Raw genomic sequence first — 22,047 nt, 5'->3', positions numbered from 1 at the left:
TCAAAAAAACATGTTAAAAAACAACAACAAACACTTATATATACAGAAGGAACGGTATAACAGAAAATGTTATTGGTTTTAAAATCTTAACTTTTTCAAACCGCGGTAAACCTTGAAACCGATTATCGTCCTATGCCTATTCACAAGACACTTTTCTTGTGAAACAGGTGTTTGCATCTACATATAGCCTAAAAGCAAACTAAAATTAGATGCATTGTTTCTATTTTAACATACCTGCTCACACATGAATGTTAACAGTGAAATAATAAGTGTAATCCTTCATTGTCATGCGTTTATTAATGCAGGATTACAAACTTGTCATTGTGTGTTTTATATCAAAAATAGGCCATCTTTTAGAATCACACATCTGCTGAAATAGCCTATCAGAGTCAGAATACACTCAAAGTCAAAACACTAAAAACAGATAAGATGATTAATAAATTATATGTTATTAAATTAAGTATATAAATTTGGTTTACTGAAGGATGCTTTACATAAACTAACACTAACAAAGAAACTACCCTCGATGGTCAATTTATAATTCGCACCCTGACTACAACAATGAGAAATTAAAACACAACAGCAAATCAAGAGCATGTTTATGCACACACCTAACTTTTTAGGCACCCAATCGACACCAAATGTGAACTTCTTTAGCTGCACGATCATGTACTCTGGGAAAGTTGCAAAACGAGAAGTCCTGAAGAGAGAGAAAAATAAAATCTTTTAGTGCAGGTATTCACCATATTTACATTACTGGCTAAAAGTGATGAAGAAAAAGTATAGACAAACTAACAACTCACAGTAAAAGAATTATACACTTAATTGAATATAATATTATTGATATTTCAATGGATTAGCAGTCACTGTCCTCCTCATTCAGTCTGTACATTTTATTGCTGTCATATACTTCTTTAAACTCTTTAAGATGAAGTCAGAAAGTTTTGTCTCTGTCAGTATCTCTGTTGACTTTGAAATGGGAAATTGCAGTTATTTGCGGAATTACACTCTTCCTATGGATTGAGCATCAGCATGTCTCTGCAGCGTGGGTGAATCTAATATTTGCTGTGTGTGTTGGCTGTCAGTCACAGTTCTGGTGTAGATACTGTACTTTGTGATTTTACATGTTGACAGTTAGACCCAAAAAGTACTTTCACAGGAAAATGTCATTTAAACAAGAACTACATCTAGCTCGTTTGTGGGGAAAAATACAATAAATGATGCTAAATATGTTATTAAACTTAAAGATAGTCAAATCGAGCTTATATCACATTAAACTGTAAAAATTATTTTTAGATCTGTGCGAATTGTTATACTTGGTTCAGAAATTTATATTAGTATTGCGTGATGTCAATTTAGTGTGTATTAGCATTACATTTAGATTTCAATATTTATAATTGTCATATTAATCAAATTTTATATAAGGAAATTGTCCTTTTGATTTAACGAGCAAAACAAAGTTCCTAAGTAGCTCTTATTCTCTTTTACAATCTGCTATTTATTTCAGCTGCTATGATTAAAAGATCAATGACCTGCAGCTCTATGTGCAATAGGTGTGTGACTACGGGGCTCCTTCTGTATGTATACACATACAACATAATTATGCAAAGACAAACCTACTAATACCACTCCAATGAGAAAATATTATTACAAGCTTACAAGTTTTCTTACATGGTGTTTTATGTAATTATGAATATTATTATTTTTTTATTTATGTTGATAAACCAGATAAAAGAATACCCTTGATATCAAAAATGCAAATGCAAAAAACATTTAAAAAGCTTGATGCCCATTGGACATCCACACATTGAAAATTTAGTCATCCGAAAACTACAATTACAAATGTATACTGGATTTTTCCCTATAATGCATGCAAACTGCCCTGAGGTCAAAATGAGATCAAATAGACATCTAATGATGGTGTCAGGAAAAATAATACCCCTTTACTAGATTTTGACATGTTTTTTGACATTAATGTTAGATGTCAATTTGATGTAATTTTGACATCAAGGAAGTAAATTGACATCCAATCAATTTGTTTTTTACCTGTTTTTTTATAATGTTTTGTTATCAAGGTGCCTGCTGGGTATAAAAGCCAGAGATGATACTAAACTAAGAAGCGGTTTCTTCTTACTGAGCTGAGTCAAATTATCCAGATTTCTAGAAATAGCTGAAATTCTCATTAGAATGAAACACAAAACTTTTTGCAGTTATTGACAGGTGGTGTGTCTTGTATTATTCATGCATAAATTACTAAATCCCAAGATCAGGCTCTTAGTCTACAAAATTATTAATATAATTATAATAATAAATTTAATATTATTAAATATTACATTTATTTATTTTTATTTATTTATTTTATATTTATGTTCAAATTATTATTGATAAAAAAGTTTATTTCTATCTCAATACATGTACCATTACACCACTGCTCCAAATCATGGACATATAATGTATAGCATTATGTAATTTAAATATTGAGTATCATAAAAATTATTGTTGAACTAAACACTTTGATTTTCTTCTAAATTCAAGAGAATTAATTGTGAGTCATTTGAAGGTCTGAAAACCAGAACCTTGCTTACTTCACTCCGGCTGATTTGGCCTGCAGCGCAGAGCTCCAGAAGTCTGGCACATTCTCCGGCTCAGTGAAGGCTTGCAGACAGGCAGTGAAGGGCACTCTGGCTCTCACCACCTCTGGAAGGGGCCGCATGTTCTCCTCGGCTTCCTTCCGTTTACCCTCATATGCTATTAGCTCCTCTGTACAAACAAAACCATATGTTGATAAAACACCATCAGGTCTACATTCACACTGGATTCATTGATATTAAAAGTGATAGTTCACCTAAAAATTCTGTCATCATATAGTCACCCTTGACTTGTAATCAGTTAAACACAAAAATAAGATATTTTAGAATATCTGTAACTATTGACATCCATAGAAAAACTATCTATTAGTTTGCAACATTCTTTAAAATATTTTTTTGAACAACAGATTTGGAACAAGTCAATGGTGAGTAAATGATGACCCAAGTTAAATTTTTGGCTAAACTTTCATTTTAACTTTAAAGTTTTTATTCAAGTCAATAATAATATTTTCCATAAATGACCTAACTGCATTTGGTTTAAAATGTTCACAGTTGAATCAGGTAGGAACGGCTCTTTTAATTTTTTGAAGTCATTACCTCTGTTGCTGGCTGCCTCTAAAGGCACAGGAAGCTGCATAAGGTAGTCCACTCGCTGTGTGTATCGCACCTTCTGCGACTGACAGCACTGTGTTCGCTCCTCCACAATAAATCTGAACACGTCGCTGGGGTTCTCAGAGCCTGAATTGTTCCTCTGGAAAGAGCAAAACACAATATCACCTATAGAAAGTTCTCCATTATTGGCTTTGAAACAAAGTGGGTAGCATTACACTTAAATGTATAGTTCACCCAAAAATAAAACTTCCCTACCCTCAAGCGGTTCTAAACTTTTATGGATCTCTTTCTTCGGTTAACCACAAAACAAGATATTTAGAAAAATAATCAGAGGAATAAAATAAACACACAAGTCGATAGGTGTTTTTTTTTCTCCAGAATTCTTCATTATATCTTCCTTTGTGATCAACAAAAGAAAAGTAAACTCAAACAGGTTTTGAATGAGTGGAGAATGGGTAAATAATGACAGAATTAAAAAATTTTTGGGTGAACTACAGTATACCTTTGATTTTTCCTGCTCCATTAAAGGCACATATTAAGCTCTAAAAACATTTAAAGATGGACAATGCTCAATACCTTAGCAAGCACACAATGTCATAAGACATTAATATTAAGTTAGATTTAGGTTGTGATATCACGTGACCAAAACTCAATGTCTAGCCAGCGTCTAAGGATAATATTTTATTATATTGACGTTTTTGTATATTATTTTGACGTTATTGGACGTCATTATATTTTGACATTAACGAAGTCTAATGATGTTGATATTTGGTTGATTTTAGGTTGTGTTGGAAAGTGACCATAATTCAACGTCAACACCTTAAACCACAGGTGCCAAACTCAGTTCCTGAAGGGTCGCAGCTCGGTTTAGCTCTAACTCTAATTAAACACACCTGATCAAACTAATTGAGTCCTCCAGGCTTGTTTGAAACTTGCAAGTAACTAAAGCTGTGGTCACACTAGAGTTTGAGCATGCGAAATCATGTTGTACAGCGCTGCGAAAAGGGGCCGGATTAAACAAGGTGATTAGATTTTTTAAAAAAGTGAGAGATTTGTCTATGTTTTAAATTTCTGTCCAGAGAGGTCATGTTTTGATCCTTGATTGGTCTCACGCCGTCAAGTGATGTGAATTCGCAGGTCAGAGTTCAACAAGCTTGAACTTTGCAACGCAGTAAACTGCGAAACTTGACGCACAAACTTGCATTTCCGGTCTGACGCATTTGCATGCGTATGAATGGAAGTCTATGGGTGAAAAAAGTCCAGTGTGACCGCAGCTTTAGTGTTGAAGCAGGGTTGGAAAAACACTGTGCAGGTCTGTGGCCAACCAGGAACAGAGTTTGACACCCCTCTTTAAACCTCCTATTGACGTTAAATACTGACACTTATTTGTCAGGAATATCAACCTAAATCAGGGGTCTCAAACTCAATTTACCTGGGGGCCGCAGGAGGCAAAGTCTGGGTGAGGCTGGGCCGCATAAGGGATTTCACAAAAAAAAGTCCTCAAATGTCATTATTAACAGTTTTAATTATTTCTTCTGAACATGAAGTGTCCTGAACATTAATAGAACATTGAGTGAAGATTATGAACAGTTCTTCTGAACATGGCATCTTTTGCCTACTTCTTGCTGCCAGAGACTTGACAGCGCTTCTTCTCACAACTCTGAACCACATTTGGCTTTAGAGCGGGAGCAGTTGAGACCCTCAATATGGCTTGAAGATGATCATCAAGTCTAGACCTGCACTTTGACTTATTGAAGTCCTAGGGAAAAAAGTGGGGAAACTCACTCAAAACTTCCATTCCCTCGCCTAAAAAAAAGGCGTATATATGTATAAATAAAACACCCCCACCCCACTCCAGTCACATCAGTCTGTACCAGTCTGTATCTACCTATAATATCAACACAAGATGCAGGGCAGGCACGTGCACACATAGGGCTCAACCTGTGCAGAGCACATGCCCTTTTTAGTCTTGCATAGAAAGTGCCCTTCCAAAATGATCAAAAGTGCCCCCGCGACGCGACACACCCTCGGTCCCGCCCTTCAGTAGGTGCGCGATAACACCGCTCTTGAGTACGCGCGTGACAACACAGCTGATCAGAACGCGCGCGACAACGCGCATTGAGTGACAAGCGCGCTGTGTACGGATAGAATCAGCGGAGCGGGGAGCGCTCTCTCTCCCCGCTCCGCTGATTCTGTCAGAGTACAGTGGTCGGCGCGGGCCACAAAATATTGCACTGAGGGCCGCAAATGGCCCGCGGGCCGCGAGTTTGAGACCCCTGACCTAAATTTATTAAGCTGAGACATCATTAGACATTGATATTTAGTTGAATTTAGGTTGGACGTTGGCCTGGACAACGATGGGTTCTGATGTCAACCTGATTTTCATTTCCAAACTAAATGTAATGTCCCTATGATCTTGGGGTACAAGTACAACATCAATCTGACAACACGTTGACTTTATGTGCCTGCTGGGACATTACAGAAACACAATTGCCCAAAATTTTCCACATAAAATAAAATTGGGTCACAACTTACACTAATGTTGTTTCAAACCTGACTTTCTTTCTTTAAGTGAACTTTTAATTAAACTTTTAATTGAAGATCTTTTTAAGAATGATTTTAACTAACCATACAGTTGTATAGTTGCACTTTCACTGAAGACTGAAACTGTTTGATTATCAAAATTCTTCATAATTTTCCCTTACATTCAGAACAAAGACGGTAATGCAGGTTTTGCAATGGCTATAAGCAAAAAAAAAGATACAAAAACGGAATAACGGTCATATAGATAACAGTTCTACAAAAACAAATAGCAAAACTAATTCAACAATATATTAACATTTAAACATATTTAGGTACAACACAGAGTTGGCATTTAATTAAGATCATCGAGGTCATTGAACAGCAGTTTTGCTATTTTGGGTTCATACAGAAATATACCAGCCTTAATATACCAAGACTGAGACACCAGAGACCACTGAGCAGAGAACAAACCTGCTGAGGATGCAGAAATGCACTGTAAGGTCCCTTCACTGTTCACACGACTGATGCTATTTCACAGAAGGCACTGCTACAAATAAACCAGTCGACATTTCTGAGCACTAAACATTTCAGGAGACTATAGCTCTGTCTTGGTTTTATGTAGTTGACCTTCTTAGTTTATGTGTACTTTCAAGAACAAAGCAAATGTCACCAAAGATTAGGGTTTGATTCGTAGTATCGCATCAAAACAAAATATAAACATGTCAAGCTCTGTATAACCAGTAAAAAAAAATTTAAACTGAAACTTTTTCTTCTTTTGTCTTTTTTCAATGGTTTGTTCTATTAAAAATGATTCCTGTGTGCTTGCTTAAAAGTGTCAATTGTGTCTTTGAAATTTTGGTCTCTAGTGTCTGTTCTAACACTATATCCAGCTACAATGGTAATGAATGATGTATTATCACATCACTATTTTTTTTTTTAATTAGGTCAATAAAATATTTTTTTAATTAGTACACTTATTCAGCAAGGATGTATTAAACTGATCAAAAGTTATATTTTTAGGAATTAAATGTTTACAAATGATTCATATTTAAAAAATAATAATAATTTATTGCCTATTTGGTAAAACTTTATTTTGATGGAAGTGTTCATAAGACTGTTATGAAACCTTTATAATCAATATCATAATCATAAGTTATTTTAAGTGCATTGTTTTACATGCTTTTTTAATAACTTGACATAGACAAATACATCATAACCTGCCTTTGTCTTTTTCATCACAATTCAACATTACCAAGAAAACATGAATCATGTTATATCTTAAATAATGGTATTAATCTGTCATAAACTTGACTGTCATGAGACCATTATAATTAAGTCATGAATTTTACAACAGAGTTATTAAAGTTTTTGTTGACCTCAACTACAGTGGTAAAAATTGAATTTGGCATTAAAATGTAATTAAATATTAATGGCACTGTTCTAAAATTAGTATTGACACTTTTACTGAGAAATTTTAAACGATGACATATTCTTTTTCTCTGAAAAAAGTAATCAGAAAAATATTCATGACACAATTATAATGGCCTCATGACAATTATGTTTATGACAGATTTATGATAAGTTTTGGTGTTTTGATAATATCAAAACACCAAAACTGTCTTGACAAAGACAGGTTGTGATGTATTTTGATTTGCCACGGTGTCATAACAAAGCACCTCAAACAATGTCACCCTTGCATATAAAATGACAACTGAGCGAATAGGATGCTTTCACACTTGGTTCAATTGCCTGGTCCAAACCCAAGTTCGATCGTCGCCTCTTACCACCTTCTCGGCTGGTTTGTGTTCACACTGTTTTTTTACTTCTGAACCCCGGTACGTTTGCGTCATGGAGCTGCTGTTGTGTGTACAGCTGTTGCTAGGTGACAACCACAAAAGCAAAGCGCCAAAATGGAAAGACCTCCACACATCGCAGTCGTTCTGCTTTTACTGTATCTTTTGGTTTTGGACATACAGAAAGTGACTCGCGTCCATCCGGCACAAAAATTTTATAAATGTTCAGAACATAACGCGATGTCCGCAGAAGCTGTTAATGGAGGAGACAAGCAGACATTATCCTGCTTGGCACCAAAGTACATTATGTGATACATAGACAAACACATACACACACACAAACGAACGTTATGAAAACAATTTGTTTGTTGCACTGTCGGCGGTTCACTTCTGTTATTTGGTACGATTGCATTCATACCAGAAATAAACCAGACTAGAGTTTACATGAACCGTACTTCAGCCCACCTCTTTCAGGTGGACTCAGGTACAGTTCATGGGTATGCACCCGAGTTCTCTGACGTCAAACGAACCTGGGTGCAGACCAAAAGTGCTAGTGTAAAAGCACCCTTAATGACAGTTGCATGCATACAAAGAATCTGCTTCACATTCATGACCTATCACATCATATTTTAAAGGTGTCATGATAGTCTTATGAACACCCCTTCAGAAAAAGTATCCGCTTGTTAAGTGTGACGTCACGCGAAATGACTTTTGGGTCCAAGCGCAACATCAAACTGTATGGGGAGACCCACCAAATGGTAATAATAAACATTTACAAAGCGATGTAATACTTTCGAAAATCAAGATCACAATGTATAAATTCATGCCTAATATCCGATGGCCAGAAAGTGATTAATTATTGTTTTTTAATTGTTAAAATTTTGGTATTTGTGATGCAGCAAGTCCAGAGACTGTTGTGTACACCATGATTTTATAGAAAATTCACTGCAATGTGTGATAGGACTAAAAAGTGGCCATAGACGAATATTTTCTCACTTCAAATAAGTAACGGCTTGGTACTCCATCCGTCACCGATATGTCACGACTTAACAAGGGGAAGACCGTTTAATCATCAAATAATCCTGAAAAACATATAGGGCTAAATCATCAGATTCACTATTAGATCATTAGATTGATAATTAGAGAATTGTTTTCTTTCGAATGCTGAAAATTAAGCTTTGATATCACAAAAATAAACTGCATTTTAAAACAATAATAATCTTTCACAATATGAAACAAATAATCAAAAACGAATTCTTTTGGAAACCTTAAAAACTTATCAATCCCAAAATTCGGTATGAAAATAATTTCTACTAAACTCTGTTTCATCCACAATCATCTATGTTGCTTACATCCTAGAAAACTTTACTATTGAGCTGATGTCATCAAGCACTTATATTTTCCATCCCCTCCCCTCCTCTCCAAGCACCTGCCATACAGCAGTCATTTTGAACAATCTAATCAGTGTGTACATTCAGTAAATATGCTGAGAATTGGGTTTCTCGAAAACTTCAACACTATAGCTTAGAATATAACAGTTTAAGGGCATAGCTTCTGCTGTTGTTTGTTTTTCAGGCATGGAAAAGTGTCAAGCAATGGCTTTCATTCTGGCCACAGACCAAGTCAGAGGGTAACAGGAAGCATTATCTGTCCTGTGTAACTGATATGGGGGGTCTAATTTTAGCTCAGTTGAGAAAGTCACTTCAAGTGTGTGTCTGCCAGCAGAGTGCAGTCGAATGTGTCTCCTGAAACCAGAGCCTGCTGACAAGACTCAAAGTCCACAAACATGTCTGGGGAAATTCCAACCAAACCCTAGAAACCCTCTGAAAACGTCTCTCCAAAAAGAGACAAGCAAAAGAAGAAATTGTTTACCAAAAAATGTTCAAGCTGCTCTTTTAACACACAATCATACGGGTTTGGAGCGGCATGTGGGTGAATATGAAGGATTTTTCATTTCTCAGGTAAATTATTTTTAAAAAATGCAAAATAATCACGATGGTCAAGAAAACATTGTATTTTAACAAAAGAAGCGCATTCGTACCTCAACCAGGTTAATTAAGTGCAAGAGGAATTCATGGGCATCTTGTTGTCGATTTGAGGAGAACTCTGGATGTCCTTTACTGACCAGCGCTTTGAACATCTTAGGTGAAATCCCCCTTTGCTGCTGCTGCTGCAGAAGAAGAAAACAACATGATACATCTAGGCTCAGGGTCACCAATTGCACTGTAAAATGGCATCACTAAATCTGTTGAGTGGCATACTTAAACACTCTTAAACGGCCACTCTTAAAACTCTAACTTTAGGAAAAACTCTAACTTTTGTTTTTAAATACAGCATGAAGATAAAATAAAAAGTCAATGCAAGATACAAAAACATAATATGTAATTGTGAGTGAACATGGTCTCTCGATCCTGATTTTTCCTCAGAATTTTTAATTTGTGGTTTAATTATAAACTTACAACAATTTTAACTTTAAGATATAAACTCAAACTTGTAAGAAACACACAAATTCCATATAAGCAGACAATTCTATAAAATAAATCCACAAACTATAAAATCAGAACAGAACTTTCTTTTCTTCATATATATCTCAATGCAGAATTGCATGGGAAAAAAATGCCTTGGCTTTTTAGCAATTAGCCTATGTCTCACAGCTATGATATATAAACTGAAAATTGTGTGATGTAAGCTTATGAGTAAAGCTTTTTTTTTAATCTCCAGCAGTACAAAGCTTTCATAGGTAGGTGCCACATTGTGTTATTGCTTGTTTGCATAACATCCATAAACGTTACTCAACTTTATTGTATGCTGTTTTCACTTCAAATTCCTAATGATTGGCATCCAGGTTAATTCAAATAATTGTCCGTATGCAAGAACCATAAAAGCAAATTTACACTGAACTGTCAGACACCATAAACACCATAAACACAACCCAGTAAGAACCAGTTGAATCAGTGAAAACACTTGTCTGTTGCTATTGGGTGCAGTGTAAATAACCGTTTTCAAAGTATACTACGGTTAAAAAAAGTTTTCTGCCATACCGTTCCCAAGGTATTTGTAAGATTTTTTATTTCCATTTTTTTTCTAGTTTTTTTAGGACAGTATCTTTAGTACAGGGGTGTCAAACTCAATTCCTGGAGGGCCGAAGCCCTGCACAGTTTAGTTCCAACCCTGCTCCAACACATTTACCTGTAGGTTTCAAACAAGCCTGAAGGACTTAATTAGTTTGCTCAGGTTTGTTTAATTAGGGTTGGAACTAAACTGTGCAGAGCTGCGGCCCTTTTGGAACTGAGTTTGACACCCGTGCTTAAGTAGAACAGTATCTCCAGCAGAAAACAAATCCAAAGATGGCGTTGTTTTAAATTGTGAAAAAAAAAAGCAGCAGAAGTCAATGATTCAATTGAATTATTTAGCCAGAAATGTTTACTGTTCCAAAATATCTTAAATGATTCTCAAAATAAAATATATTGTGTTCAACGTGGAAAAAAAGTAGGATTTTTTTACCCAGACACTTAAAATAATATATTTTTGAGCAGAAATTACAGTACTGTGAAACCGTGATATTTTTATCCAAGGTTATCATACTGTCAAAACCTCATACCGGCCCATTCCTGGTGTAAATTGGCCTTAAGATTGTCTGACTGTCATATGTGTAAAAATGCAAAAAAAAAAAAAAAAAAAACATGCCAAAGGCTGCAACTGCTAATCTTGTAATTGTAACCACAGACGAGCCAACTTAATTAAGCCAAATATCAACAAGACAGACCAAGTCAAATACCTTGTGTTCTTCTTTCATCACCTGTTCAATAAGTTCTGATTTCATTGGAGGTTTAGAGTATTGGCCTGAGAGAAGTCCATGCCCAAGTTTTGCCCTTGAAAATAACCAATTTAGATGCCATGTATGAATCACGCAAACTTAAGATAGATATCAAATGCTGTTAACATTTCAAAATATTATCAATCAAACTTATATTACTGGTAATAAAGTTTGGCATAATATTGCAATATGTTATACAGTACTATAGGCGAAATTTAAAAAAATTGAAGTTTTAAAAATAAAAAATATAAATAAATAAATAAATAAATGTAAAATGACAATAAAAATTACATGACAAAAACACCTACATCTGTGTGTTGAAATCCTGAGTTGGATCGAGGGGTGAGTAGTCAAATATTCTCTGTAGGTTCCCAGCATACCTACAATAAATGCAATAACATATTGTCGAGAAAGGCACATCCATACTAAATTCATTGTGTAAAAACCATAGATTGAATATGGTTTAGAGTCTGGCACACACACATGCTTGTTTTTGTAAATTGTGAGGACATTCTGTCTGTTTACATTATTTTTATTCTGTACGAACTGTATTTTCCATCACCCTATCCCTAAACCCAACCCTCACAGCAAACTGTGAGCATTTTTACTTTCTCAAATAAAATAAAAATATCATTGTTTATGATTTATAAGCCTATTGAAAAATATAGACATGGGTAATGTCCTCATAAGTCACTTTCTCCTTGTCTATCAGTGTCATAAACTTTTTATTATACAAATTTGTCTCCCGATATTTCACACAAACATGCACACACACACACACACACACACACACACACACACAAATCAAACTGTAGTAAAGCAGGTTTTGTCATAAATGAAACTTAACACAATGGTAGGAGTATGTAGGAAGCTTGAATGTACTCACGCTCTCTGGAACTCTGGAATACTGAAAAGCACTTGCATAGTGGTGCTCAGGTAGCAGCTGTTGCCCAGGTTTTTGATGCCTGTATATCCTGAACCATAGACAGGCTTTAACTTTAGACCTGCCTCCTGAATCACTTCCCAGTCACTGATACGCGGTTGAACGTGGTTGTCTGTATGATGGCCATTCTCTGTCTGGAAGGTAAGCACAAGAACAATCCAAAAGGTTGAAAACAGAGAACGTAGCTTGATTTTGCTTTATCACTACACACACCTGCTGAGCATAAATGAGAACATGCATTTTTGAATATGTATAATTTGTATTAATTTATTATACTTAGTCAGTAATTTTGGTGCATTTAAATAAATCAATTTTATCAAACAGTTATTTCTATTAAAAATTGTTTGGTCATCTTTAGGAATAAGCAAATGAAAATTTACAAACTACAACTAAATGTAATATTTTTATGTTATTTTTCTTCTGTTTATACATTTTTTATTTAAGATTTTTTCCCAAATTATTTAACTGGGTGTACTAATTTTTGGACCTTAATCTTAAGTTGTTTTGTTAGATTATAGTTCCATTTTTTATTAATTGCAAAACATGTGTATAAATAATACACACATAATATAACTGACACAACCTCTTTTACTGAAATAGTGCCTAGTTAATAACTGAACTATAAATTTGTAATATCATTTTGTACATTCTCATACACTCTGCTCATGTCAATATGAGCTATGTTAATAAAAATCCTGTGATTCAGTGAAAATGTGAGATTGTCTGTAAAAATGTTCACAATCATTTTAAAAAAGGAAACAGTACATTGCAAGTATACTTTACTGGCTTATGTTCATATTTTATCAGAGCTTCATAATCAGTGCTGGATAGTAACAGATTATATGCATTCCGGATTATGTAATAAGATTTTAAAATGAAAGTACTTGTAATCAGGTGTAATCTACCCAACTCTACACATAATATATACCATAGCATAGTTACATTTGACATATTTGTAGTCTTAGCCTTCAGGTTTCACTGTATTAAAGATAACAGTAAACAGACTGTGGATCAACATTTTAAAAATGAACTTTTAATGAACTGTTTTTAAAAAAATGTGTAAATGTTAATAATTAATACCACTTGGATTATTATCCAGTTAAGCAATTACGCAAAGGAATGATCAAAAGAATAACCAGTTATTAAAATAAAAATTTACATTTAAGAACTTTTAAAAATTGTGATTAATACTCTTTACGTATCTTTACATAGTTAGATAGTTTTAAATATCATTTGATTTTGAACAATTTGTAAATAAAAAAATAAAACATACCCTTTGCATTTGTAGCATATCAATTCCGAAATGTAATAAATGTTCAGATATGTGAGGATCAAGTACTGCTTCTTCTTCATCAAAGGAATAAATATCTGCAAAAAAAAAAAAAACAGAAACAAACAAAAGGTGAGTAAATGATGAAAGAATTAGCAGTTTTTGCTAATTTTTAATATACACTCACCAGCCACTTTATTAGGTCCAACTGCTTGTTAATGTAAATGTCTAATAAGCCAATCACATGGCAGCAATTCAATGCATTTAGGCATGTAGACACGGTCAAGGTGATTCAAACTGAGCATCAGAATGGAGCAGAAAAGGGATTTAAGAGACTTTGAATGTGGCATGGTTGTTGGTGCCAGATGAGTATTTCAGAAACTGCTGATCTACTGAGATCTTCACGCACAACCTTCTTTAGGGTTTACAGAGAATGATCCGAAAAAGAGAAAATATCCAGTGAGCGACAGTTCTGTGGGCGCAAACGCCTTGTTGATGCCAGAGGTCAGAGGAGTATGGCCAGACTAGCTCCAGCTGATAGAAAGGCAACAGTAACTCAAATAACCACTCCCGAGGTATGCAGAAAATCATCTCTGAAAAGCACAACATGTCAAACCTTAAGGCGGATGGGCTACAGCAGCAGGAGACCACACCGAGTGCCACTCCTGTCAGATAAGAACAGGAAACTAAGGCTACAATTTGCTAAGGCTCACCAAAATTGGTCAACAGAAGATTGGAAAAATTTTGCCTGGTCTGATGAGTCTCGATTTCTACTGCGACATTTGGATGGTAGGGTCAGAATTTCAAACTGCCTTGTATCAACAGTTCAGGCTGGTGGTAGTGGTGTAATGGTATGGGGGATATTTTCTTGGCACACTTTGTGCCCATTACTACCAACTGAGCATCGTGTCAACGCCACAGCCTACCTGAGTATTGTTGCAAACCAAGTCCATCGCTTTATGAAAACATTGTGCCCATCTTCTGATGGCTACTTCCAAAAGGATTAAATGCCGTGTCATAAAGTATGAAGCATTTCAAGACTGGTTTCTTGAAAATGACAATGAGTTCACTGTACCCAAATGGCCTCCACAGTCACCAAATCTCAATCTACTAGTGCACCTTTGGTGGAACAAAAGATTCACATCATGGATGTGCAGCCAACAAATCTGCAGCAACTGCGTGATGCTATCATGTCAATATGGACCAAAATCCTATAGGATTATTTCCAGTACCCTGTTGAATCTATGCCACAAAATATTAAGGCAGTTCTAAAAGCAAAAGGGGATCCAACCTGGTACTAGTAAGGTGTGCCTAATAAAGTGGCCGGTGAGTATATGTGTGCGTGTTATATATGTAGGTCAACATATTTCCAAAAAGACAAACCAGACATGAAGAGACAGTTACCTGCTCCATCTGGGGTGATTGTGTTGAGTTTAACTGCCAGGGGGAAGTTGCTTTCTCTGTAGTGCTCAAGGGCATGTCCGTTCCCTCCGCTCCCATCAAAGAACCATTTCCCACAGAGGACAGAGCCATCCGTCAGGTTTAGCCACAGGTTCTCTCTCATTTCACACTTGGCACACTTCCATCCGCTAATAGGACATAAAGCATATTGAAGACATGGTGAGACAGGACAGAAACTGCTCGTATTGCAGTTCAGGTGATGCAGGTGAGGCTTTGTTACTCTATAATCCACAGACTACATGCTGCATTCCGTTCGTGCAGACAATGTCTGATTAACTCAACACATCAACAAATAAATTGGCTAGACCAATCAACTGGCTGCTATTTTTTTGATAATTAAAAAATGTAATCTCCTTTACTTTTTTATTAACTATTGCAAAAAATGTGATTGCTGTAAATGAAAAAAAGTTAAAATATTATATTAAAACATTAACATGAGATTTTTTTACAAAAATATATATATATTTCTAAAGCATGAATAGTCCTCACTTTAGATTAGGTCACAAAACTGCTGCATTAATAAAGTTGTGTTAATAAAGTATTTATTAACCTACATACGTAAGTAACTAATAATTTATGGTTGGAAAAATAAAATATATAAATGTTAATTTCAATAGTTTATTAATCATTTACTTACTCATTCTAAATTATCTTATAAAACACTAAATAAATAACCGCTTTGTAAATAATGCAATACTTAACTTAGTATTATGCATGTGATGTTAAGTCAAGAACACAGCATTTGTAGCTGTAGTAATGAACTGCTTACTAATGTCTATTATTAATGCTTTATAAATGGTTAATTAACTATTCGCTAATGCTTAACAAATGATGCATAAAGTGTCATTATTATAAAGTGTTACCCAAGTGTTTATTTAACAAATCTTGCTAACTGATCCATAAGCCTTATTAATCAGTAATATTTTTATATATCATTATATTACACACTCTGCTCTTTAGATATTGGCATCTGTATCTGTATGTGTATGAGACACTGAAAAAAGCTTTACAATTTTGACAATATTAGCATCCACTATTTACCTTTACATTTACATTTACATTTAGTCATTTAGCAGACGCTTTTATCCAAAGCGACTTACAAATGAGGACAAGGAAGCAATTTACACAACTATAAGAGCAACAATGAATAAGTGCTATAGTGCTTTACTCATTGAGTAGATGCTTTTATCCAAAGCAACTTACACATGAGAATAAAAAAGCACTCCTTATAAACAGAGAGCTGCAGTATATAAATGCTATGACAAGTTCAAGGTTTTTATTTTGTCCTGAGAGAAAAGAGTGTATTAAATCAGCTAATATCTGAGTCGAATAAAAATTATTTATTTGATCAAATTTGATTTATATAGGAACTTAACGATCTAGGTGCAAAGTCTCAAGCACATAATGCAAAAGCATTAAGGGCATGTCTGAATCCACTTTTGCTATTTTAAGGAAAGAAAAATACGCTCTATGCTTCAGCGCATGGTCTAACAGGGTTTGGCTTATTTTCTTAATGAGGTATGGGTGTGTTTTGAGAATAAACCAATCAGAGTCTCATCTCTCATTCCCTTTAAGAGTCAGTTGCATCGCGCCATGGCGCATTTGCTGTTCACATGGCAGTCTTTGTAATTGGAAAAACTGAATGCTTCACTTGCAGGAAAACCGTTAAACAGACCATCTGCAGCGCGAGGAAAAAGAACGAGCCTCTTCCAAACGACATCTTTACTTTCTCTTTCTTTTTCTCTCTTTCGTGGATAAGGAAACAGTGTTGTACGCACTTCACTGAAGACATCCATTAGCCTACATATTTAATTTTGTTTGTTAAAGGCAATGATTTGTTTCAAAACTATTTCTAAATTCAGTTCTAAATCCCAGCAAAAACAGGTGGATAAATCTCAGCTTGTTTTTATTAAAAAACAAATATAAATATGCAAATAAAAATAATAATAACAATAATAATAATAACTTTATACAAAAGCAAGTTGTTGTGAATAAACTGAAAAAAAAAACACAGAGACGAAGAAAGCATGGAGGCGGTGTTTTTTACATTTATGTAGAAAGTAATAATTTCTGAAATATTTTAATCCCTTAATTCTTTTTCATTTGTTAAGATATTTATGTATTGCACTACATGCTGCGTGTATTAAGCAATGCGTAAGTGAGGCGCACAACTAACGTGCTCTGCGCAGGACTTTAAACCTGCTTTCAGCTACATGGCGAGGCAGTTCCTCAAAATAGCAACGTGCTAACAGTGTGCCTTAACACGCCTTCTTCATAGACCAGAACACCCATGAGTCCACATAGTGGTGCAAATGGATTTGCTATTTAAACAATGTGGCACAAAATGGGATAATTAGGGTTGCGCTGGCCTGAAAATAGCAAAAAAACGCACCAAACACGTCTTGTGCCTCATTGCGGCGGGTGTATGATAGGGCCCTACGTCTAACTTCTTATCTTTTGCAATCATGTACATATTTGTTGGAGAAAAAAAAGGAGTGATATTTTTTCATTTGATCACATTTTGTCATATAAAAACAAGATTACAATTATTATTGATGTAAGTTATTGTAATGCAATATGTTAAAGTAACTTTAATGAATTTATTAATGTAATCCCAAATTATTATTTGTTAAATCACAGTCTTTTGCAGTTCATTAATATGCCTAAAGCTGTGGTCTTGTTTGGTCTTAAACTATTGAGTTCTCCAAGTCTGATACCAAGACTGAACAGACTGAATAAGACAGAGACATTCAAAAAATGGTCTTGAGGCTGGTCTAAAGTATTACTATTAAAAAAGACATTGTATGGCATCAAAATAGACTTTCTCAATGGTTTAATAGCTTGAAGTTCTTTTTTTAATGGATCAACAGTAAGACATACAGATTATACAATATCCAATCAGACCAATAAAAATTCAAAGTATCCTGCTGGGATTTTGTTTTAAATCCATACTACTCTTTAATGTAGTTAACAAACAGTGCATATTGCCTCATAGATGTCAATGCATTTTACTGTGTGTATTAATAAGTTCCAGCACTTCATCAAACATCAATAGCTTGTTTTGATATTATTCCACTTGGCGAGGATAGCAGACATATCAGATTTAACCGTGACCTGGAGAAAGCACCAGCAGTCTCGACTCTAAAGTGTTAGTCCATATGACTTCATATGAGTTCCCTTGTGACCAACCTGGGAGGAATTCGAACGCCATTATCAAGCTGTCTTAGACTTCTAGCATGTCTAGAAACTTGGATCTCCTCTTCCCATGAATCTGATTCCTGCTTTTTGTATGGAGATGGAGCATTGAGGACGGCGTCACAGGCTATTGTCACCTGAAAGTTAAAGCACATGTGAACATCATATTACAGCTGATCCATTGCTTAATGTGATATTACAGCTTAATGAGGGATGTAGTTACAGTTGCAATCAGAATTATTAGCCCCTCTGAATTGTTAGCCCCTGTTTATTTTTTCCCCAATATCTGTTTATCGAAGAGAAGATTTTTCCAGCACATTTCTAAACATAATAGTTTTAATGACTAATTTCTAATATCTAATTTATTTTATTTTTGCTATGATGACAGTAGATAACATTTGACTACATATTTTTAAGACACTTTTAAACAGCTTAAAGTGACATTTAAATGCTTAACTAGGTTATTTAGATTAACTGGGCTTGTTAGGGTAATTAGGCAAGTTATTGTATAATGATGGTTTGTTCTGTAGACTATCAAAAATATATAGCTTGAAGGGGCTAATAATTTTGTCCTTAAAATTGTTTTTAAAAATTTACTCCAGAAGAAAAAGTATTATCAGACATACTTTGAAAATTCTGCTTAAAGTTTAGTAATATTAATTATACCTTTAAAATTTAAAAACTATATTTATATATTTCAAAAAGATATTTAATATTTAAAAAGGATAAACAAATTCAAAGTGAGTTTAATACTTCTGATTGCAACTGTAACTACATTAACAAGACTTTTTTACAGTTACATTCACAAGACAGGATTCAGGATTCATCCAAATACATCATCGGACTATTTAAGTAATATATAATAAAGAAGCAATGTAACTATACACTACAAGTGTCTACAAAAACAAAAATGCGTATTTGTGTGATACTGGGTATATAATTGGAATAAGTAAAGTTGTACAGCATGAATACATTAAAGAAGTAATATTGTAAACAATTTTGTACTGCAATATATTAAAAAAATAAATTGATTCCTGCGTGGCAGAGGGGAATTTTCAGCTGTTACTATTGGGGATTAAATGTCACATATTCATTTAAAAATTGTTGCAATATTCTGATTTAGTTGTCAAATAAACACATTTTGTTATTATTGTTGAAAACAATTACAATTTTATTTTAATCATTTGTAGCGATCATTTATATTGTTTATAGAATCATGGTGAAAAAAACACTTGGTAGACAATAGAAAATTGTTAAATATTTTTTGCATTTTTGATTAATATAATGTAACCATGCTGAATAAAAATATACATTTAATTTAAAATGAATAATGCAGACTTTAAAGTACTGTTTATTTAGAGAAAATCACTATTTTTTATAAAACTTACCTGTAGTGTGTATTTCAAGTAAATTTTCTATAACTTTGCATTTTGTAATGTTCAATCAATTATAACAAATATAAACGTTTGATGTGAGCTATTAGCCACTTTTCTAACTTTGAGAAAATTTTAATCTTCTCAAATTGTAGTGTGTATTTCAATTATTTACATTCTACAATTATTTGTTTAAATTGTTTTAATTCTGTAATATTTATTCTTTTTTATTTTAAATCTGTATTATGTCAGCTTTTACCCCACTTTACTCTCTAGAAATCATAACAAAATTCTGTTTACAAAAAAAAAGCTCATATTGCTCTTATTATTTTCAAAAACATTTCTCAAAATGGCGACGCGGTGGTGCAGTAGGTAGCATGTTTGCCTCACAGCAAGAAGGTTGCTGGTTCGAACCTCGGCTGGGTCAGTTGGCATTTGTGTGTAGAGTTTGCATGTTTTCACCATGTTCGTGTGGGTTTCCTCCGTGTGCTCCCGTTTCTCCCACAAGTCCAAAGACATGTGGTACAGGTGAATTGGGTATGGTTAAATTGACCATGGTGTGTGTGTGTGTGTGTGTGTGTGTGTGTATGGATGTTTCCAGTGATGGGTTGTGGCTGGAAGGACATCCGCTGCGCAAAGCCTATGCTGGATAAGTTGGTGGGTCATTCTGCTGTGGCGACCCCAGATTAATAAAGGGACTAAGCCGAAAATAAATTGAATGAATGCATACATTTCTCACAATACAACATAAACAGCCAGATAAAACTGAACATTTTCCTTTAAACTATACTGCTTACAGTAATTCAGATCTAATTGGAAATAAACTTGTTTTGAAATTAAAGCTGTTTTTACTAGTGTACAACACATTAGAAGTGAGCGTAAAAAAGAAAACTTAAATCACTGCAACACAACATGACATCACAGCACACAATGAGAAAGATGAACAGTAAGCACATAAACTATAAGGTCATCTGCTGACAGAATAAAATGTAATGACAAGCAAGCACTGAAACTGAAATGGCAGATCAGGCCTTTGGCATGCAGGGCACAAATGGTGCATGAGCACACACTTTCACTAACCAGTGCAGGCAACTCCTCAATATTTGGTAGAGGGATCTCATAGTGGTCTGGAAATATGACAAGCTTGGCTTCATCTTCATACTCATAATCATCCCCGTTAAAATCACGGTTAAGCTCTAAATCTTCAGAAAAAGGAGGCAAAGAGAGTTATTTGTATTATGGAGCTGATGAGATAACCACACTCACAACAAGTGCTTAGAATGATCAAAAAATGTATTAAGAAACCGATAATGGTATTGCACAAAATGTACACAATCAAATAAAACTTAGCATTTCCCTTTTTGTCATTTAAAAACACCTATTAGGATTTCCTGATGACACGCAGTGAACAAAATAGCAATTAAAAGATGTGGATATTTGATGTTTTTTGCAGCTGACAAAGGCATTTGAGCCTCTCAGACACAAAATGTATAGGAGAAGAGTACTGAAATCATGCAAATTTACTAGTCAATGGCTTACAGGTTTCCAGCTTTCTTCAACATATTTTTTTTTTTGTGTTCAACAGAATAAAAATAATCAAACTTGTAGGCATTTAAATTATTTGATGAACTATCCCTTAAAGTTGACTGAACTTTTTTATTTTGCACATAGTTGATTTACTTAATTTTAAAGAAACTTTTTAAGTGAAGTCAACCAATAGCTTTTTACAGTGTGTTAGGGCTGATTTATACTTCTGCATCAAGCGCACATGTATGGTCCGGCACAGCTTTTTGCCTGACGGCAACGCTGACGCACACCTCTATTAAAATGTAACTACATGTTGCAACGACGCATAGCGCAAGCTTTGTGATTGGTTGGCTTGGTAGCTGTGACGAGTGTGGACGATGCTGACAGCGTGAGCCCAATTGAGCGAGTGTTTAAAAGTGCTGAGTGCCATGAAGAAGCTCCAGACATTTTGTGTTTACCTTATGATTAAAGTTGTTGCACGTCTGCCGGTTCTGCCTCTGAATGAGCGAGTTTAAGCTACTTTTACATTAAGGCAGCATTCAGAAAAAACAAAACACCCGTGAGGAAACTTGACACAGAAGAACGTAAAAGCCAAATGCCAGTTAGTTATTCAGAAGTGTTATTGCAGAGCAACACAAACAGCATGCAGAAGCTGTGGGTCATGACGATCACTTGACGCAGAAGTATAAACCGGCCTTTACTCTCAGGCCATTCAAGAATGTACATTTTAACATTACATTTTACATTTACCAGATACTTTTATCCAAAGTGACTTACAAATCGTAATTTAAAAAAGCACTTCAAATCACCAGAGAGCAGCATTATATAGATGCCATGACAAGTAAGTTTAGCAACGGTTTTTCTTCAGTAGAACATTAAAGAAAACTTGTAGCAAAAAAAAAATGAGGTCATTGGTGATTCTTAAAATTTTCTTCGATTGATTCG

The 22,047-nt window shown here is 34.6% G+C and overlaps 1 protein-coding gene across 4 annotated transcripts in view; it reads right to left on the bottom strand.

Annotated features, from left to right (window-relative positions):
* Positions 1-22,047, bottom strand: part of usp13 (ubiquitin specific peptidase 13) — a 58,163-nt gene that overhangs the window by 24,885 nt on the left and 11,231 nt on the right. Inside the window, exons 4-14 of one of the 4 annotated variants that reach the window (XM_087255657.1) lie at positions 20,656-20,777; positions 18,197-18,339; positions 14,951-15,135; positions 13,550-13,644; positions 12,220-12,410; positions 11,642-11,713; positions 11,295-11,388; positions 9,558-9,683; positions 3,186-3,339; positions 2,586-2,760; positions 612-700 (exon numbers count right to left, since the gene is read on the bottom strand). In XM_087255657.1, coding sequence (XP_087111783.1) covers positions 612-700; positions 2,586-2,760; positions 3,186-3,339; positions 9,558-9,683; positions 11,295-11,388; positions 11,642-11,713; positions 12,220-12,410; positions 13,550-13,644; positions 14,951-15,135; positions 18,197-18,339; positions 20,656-20,777 — 1,446 coding nt within the window. 4 annotated transcript variants of the gene reach the window in all.

Source organism: Danio rerio, chromosome 6 (assembly GCF_052040795.2).
Source record: "Danio rerio strain M-AB ecotype USA chromosome 6, GRCz13ab, whole genome shotgun sequence".
Classification (NCBI taxonomy): domain Eukaryota; kingdom Metazoa; phylum Chordata; class Actinopteri; order Cypriniformes; family Danionidae; genus Danio; species Danio rerio.
This window is presented reverse-complemented; position numbering and strand designations above follow the sequence as displayed.